The sequence below is a fragment of the Chaetura pelagica genome, unplaced genomic scaffold (genome assembly GCF_000747805.2).
Source record: "Chaetura pelagica isolate M959 unplaced genomic scaffold, ChaPel_1.0 scaffold72, whole genome shotgun sequence".
Taxonomy (NCBI): domain Eukaryota; kingdom Metazoa; phylum Chordata; class Aves; order Apodiformes; family Apodidae; genus Chaetura; species Chaetura pelagica.
The window spans coordinates 2,599,103-2,603,697 of NW_009952560.1; the positions used below are offsets into that span (position 1 = coordinate 2,599,103).

The 4,595-nt window shown below is 43.3% G+C and overlaps 2 protein-coding genes across 2 annotated transcripts in view; both read right to left on the reverse strand.

Annotated features, from left to right (window-relative positions):
* The window catches only part of SMG8 (SMG8 nonsense mediated mRNA decay factor), a 5,259-nt gene extending 5,106 nt beyond the window's left edge, over positions 1-153 (reverse strand). Inside the window, exon 1 of the mRNA XM_010009116.1 lies at positions 136-153. Within this exon, the coding sequence (XP_010007418.1) occupies positions 136-153 (18 nt within the window). The remainder of the gene's footprint in view (positions 1-135) is intronic.
* A 541-nt stretch (positions 154-694) lies between these two features.
* On the reverse strand, positions 695-4,103 carry PRR11 (proline rich 11). The gene is made up of 9 exons (XM_010009069.1): positions 3,997-4,103; positions 3,446-3,599; positions 2,807-2,929; positions 2,283-2,534; positions 2,051-2,149; positions 1,390-1,499; positions 1,224-1,283; positions 1,033-1,129; positions 695-763 (listed from the first exon to the last, which is right to left on the reverse strand). The coding sequence occupies exons 1-9, from the start codon at positions 4,101-4,103 to the stop codon at positions 695-697; spliced, it is 1,071 nt and encodes a 356-aa protein (XP_010007371.1).
* Between the last annotated feature and the right edge of the window lie 492 nt (positions 4,104-4,595).

A 4,595-nucleotide genomic window follows, 5' to 3' on the forward strand; every position in this document is an offset into this window, starting at 1 on the left:
AGACCGGGATGGAGCAGCGAGGGAGCCCCGCATCAGCCCCCAGAACCGGAGAGGCTGGGAGGGGAGCGCCCCAACAGCCCGGGGTGTCCCCAGACCTCCCACCCTCCTCTGGTGCCCACAGGTCTGTGCCCTGACCTGCCACCACGGGCACATCGCCCCTCCGCAGCGACCTTGACTGTTACTGAACTTTCAATTACTTGTCTTTAATTAGTGCAGTCTTTTAACACGATGGGTGAGCTGAGAGCAGCCAGCAGGGATACAGAGTGCAATTGCTTCATACATGGAATTGTTTCTGGAAACGTGCAGCGCTGTGGTAACGTCAGTGTGCTAAACTGCTGCTTTCCTTTGAACCTGTCCCAGTGCTGGCAAGATCTTTCACGTTAAAAAAAAAAGGTAAAACCAATACTGAATTGCAGCAAACGTACACATACTGATATTACAAGCAGCACCAGTGCTGGGAACATACTAGTCTCTGATTCAGCAGCAGCCAGGTAGCAAAACACTGAAAATTTCATTATTTCATTCCATGAACAGAGAAGATACAACCAGATGGAGACACATCAGAAAGATGTTGCTTTTAAAAAGCAGAAATCTGCTAAATATCTATTTACATACAAATACATATGCCTGAGCAAGAGAAAAATGGGATTTTGAGAGGCTTTCTGACCAGTGACAGATATATGGATCCATAAACCTACTTTTGTTCATCAAAGCTGTTTGCAGTGCTCAGCTGGACAGGAGAGGGACTCTTTGGGTGAGCCATCTGTCAAAAGGAGAAAGGGGTCAGGTCTTGGAAGGTCAACTTAGTTCTAAGTTATGACTGAGATAAAAACACAGCGTCATTCTTCACTCACACCGTAAAACAGACACAGCAAATCCTAAAAATCAAAAGACCATTAATAACCCTCAGGTCCTCCTGGAAACTAGAACTTAGGTACCATGGGGAGGGGGGACGGGGGGGAAATCAGTATGAAATTCTGCGGACTTTAAAGCCAGTTTATCATTCCAAAAATGAGCCACATCATGACTTGCCTGAAATTTGCGCCGCAGTGCCTGTGTCATTATTGGTGTCAACCCAGACCCACATTCCATGTTCTCCTTACTATTTAGTGGAGTGCCTCCAGGACTTCTGAAAAGATTGGAAACAAAGGGAATTACAATTTGTTCTCTATTTTTTTTTTTTTTTCTAGAAAACCAAAGCAAGAGAATAGAAAGGGACTTACCTTTGTATATTGACTTTCTTCAGATGTTTTCGAAGATCAAACTGATTTTTAGGGGGGGTACTGAAAGAGAAAACAACACCAGACTTGTTGAAATATTTTCTACTCTGTAAATACAGGTCAACACTGTTGAGAACAGAAAAATCTACTATCAAAGAAAGCACCTTACGTTAAGGATTTTGCAATGTGAGCTGATGGCTTGGATTTAGGTCTTAGACTAACACTCTGTAAATCTGAGACTGTAATTAATGCTCTGCGTGTCTTCACTGGTGATTCTGCCTGAGGTGAGAAACAAAATGTTACCACAAATGAAATTTTAGAAAGCTTCACTGACCTTACATCTATTTAATATTTATACTCTGAATGACTTTTGTGGTTTATGGGTTTTTTATGCTTTTTTGAATCATTAAGATTTTAATGTGCCTTGGATAAAAATAGATTAATATAAACCCCCCACTTTTTGCAAACAAGATTTCATTTTCATTGCAATGGGAAAAAAAAAAAAAAAAAGGCCAAAATCTATTGAAGACATAGACATAAAGCTACAGGAAAGTTACATGCCCTTCATGTAAAATGAGGAGAATTTTGCTGTATGCCAGCTGATGTTGGAGTTAGACAATTTATTCACTTCAAATGCCCAGGTGCAGGATTAGAAGGATTACTTAAAGCTCATCTCTGGGTTTTTAGAAAAGAATAAGTAATTTATTGAAAAAAAAAATATATCTATGAGAGGCTAAGACAAGCATTGCAGGAAATATCCTGCATTAGTTCCAGGGTGAAGTTTGCCTGGATGCACCATCATCCATTTCTCCATGTGTCCTCCAGTTTACCTTGTCTGTTCTCAGGCTGCTGTTTGTCTTCTTCAGTTTAACATTCAGGAGATCTTTGAGAGTGATCTGCATCGGCCCATCTTTTTTCAGTGATGGTGCCTGAAAACAAAGGTGGTGGGAAGTCAGATATAGATGGGCAAGTGACTGAGCATTCCCAGACACACATTCCTCATGAAAATGGGTCCAAAGAACCCAGACGTGAGAGAAGAACCAGGAATGTTCCAGTCCATACCAGGGGTGCTTTGGAGCCATTGCCCTTTTTGAGGAAGAGAGGTGCTGGAGGAAGTTTTGGTGGGGGCAGTGGTGGTGGTGGTGGAGGAGGAGGAGGTGGAGGGGGTGCAGATCCGGGCTGCAGCTGCACTGCAGGAGGTCTGGATACTGGTGATGGTGAGCCTGTCTGCATTTGCCCAGTAGCACCCAGAACTGGTTTATTACACCTCTGACAAAGAGTATTTTCTGAAGACAAAGCTGCAGTTCCATTCATCTGAAAACAATAAATAGGAGAATATTAAATCCACTGGCAAAAGTAAATGGAATTTCAGACAGAGGTTCTGGCTTCAGTTGATTCAAAAAGAGCTAACAATCCTCTTACAGGGGTCACCAGCAAACTAGTTCCCTCTGGCTCTGAAGTAACCACAGTTTAGTGGTGCTGAAAGCAAAGAAGAGGTGAAGCTCTTGAGTTCAGTTTATCTGCACCGACCTCAGCTCCTGACATGCTTACACAAGCAACCACCACCCTGCCACACTGAGACTGACCTGGAGTGTTCCTTGTAGTCTGGAAAACTCAGCTTCCAACTTTTCCAGCTGCTCTCTGAATGTGCTTAGCTCCCTTAGGTAGATTTGTGATGGAAACATGGTGTCTTTAACCACCTTAAAACTCTAAGCATGAAAAGAAACCAGATAAGCACGTTCACCAAGTTATGTTTCCAGAGACAGCACTATGATTACTACTGAGAATTCTATCACAAGGTCTTCTGATTGTAGACAATGGGAAGGCACAACATGGAAATACAAAATTCCACCAAGTATTTCCTTGGCAGGAAGCCAAGGGGTGACTTTCTACAAAAGGACTCTAACTTCATCCAAGAATTGTAAAGCGTAATTCACATTTGACCTGAAAAATCCACACAATCATTTCTGCTATGAAGGAAAGCCTGCAGCCACTGCCACTGAAAATCCTCCTGATATTGCAGTAAAAAACCCTACAATTTCACATATGCATTTGATGCCTTGACACTCATTCCTTCAACAGTTAAATGCAAAACACACTTCAAACGTTTCAGTAATCCTAAATAAATTTACAGCTTACTTCTCAAATCTGACTTAATATCCTGCATCTGAGAGCCAAACCAAGAACGACACATTGGCAAAAAAATGGAGAACTAGAAAACTTACCTGTGCAACCGTGTTCTGGCACCAACAGTACAACAAAGATGCTGTTGTTGTAAAGGGTTTTACCACGTTTTTTATACTGGGCAAGGCTAATGACCAGAATGAGGACAGATGGCTTGGAACAGACGATGTGTTCAGAGGAAGATCACCTGCTGACCTGGGACAGAACATTTCAGAGTAAGGCCATAATTAAAATCTATCATTTCAGCCCTTTTAAAGTTTAATTGTCACCAATCACGTGGAAATTACATGCACCAGTACCAGCTGGTGACAACAGTATAAACGTGAGCACAGAGACCAAGAAAGACCAGATACATTCTGATAAAAGGGAAGGGGGGTAATATCTGCCATTTATTTTTATCCAAACTACTTTTCCTGCACATTAAAGTTAATGGCAGAGTGATAGATATACAAGATGTAACAATTACACAGCATCCATACACCGGGATGTAGATAGGCTTCAAAAATAATTGTCACCTGAGTTTTATGTAATACTGGAATCAAACAGTGGACCCAGACATTGAGTTAAAAGAAGTTCCAACGGAGCTCCTTACCGTGGAGGACAACCTGAGCTCTGGGGAGTTGTAGCATCTCCTTTTATTTTCAGTAGAAATTTTGCTCTGGCTCTTGGTTTTCGTCGGTGTTTCTTATACCTCGCCATTGCTGTTAAAAAAGCCACATATAAAGTCAAGGTGCAGAAATGTACCTGCTTTCACGTGAGGACAGAGCCATCACCAAATCGGCAGGGAAAACAGACGGCATCACAAATAAACAGAAGATATTCACAGCTGTCCTGCTAGAGGCAGCGTGTAGTTAAAAACTACATCCTTCTATTAAGTCCCCGTGATCCACCGGGATGTGTTTTAACACGAGAGAGAGGAGCCAACAACATTAAAAAAAGACCATATTCCGTGGGCTTTTGCTGGCAGCTTCTCCTTAACCTGACGTGACAAACGCTGCATTTTGGGAAAGCTGCGGAGAACAAAAAGGCACGAAGACACCACAGAAGGGCCCGGGGCTCCCCCAGCCCTGAGCTCAGCAGCTCCCGGGGACCCCGCACACCTGGGACCGGAGGGGGTATCAGGGGGTATCAGGAGGAGGTATCGGGGGGACCAGGAGGGGGTGTCGGGGGGTCCCCGGCCCTGCCCCCCCC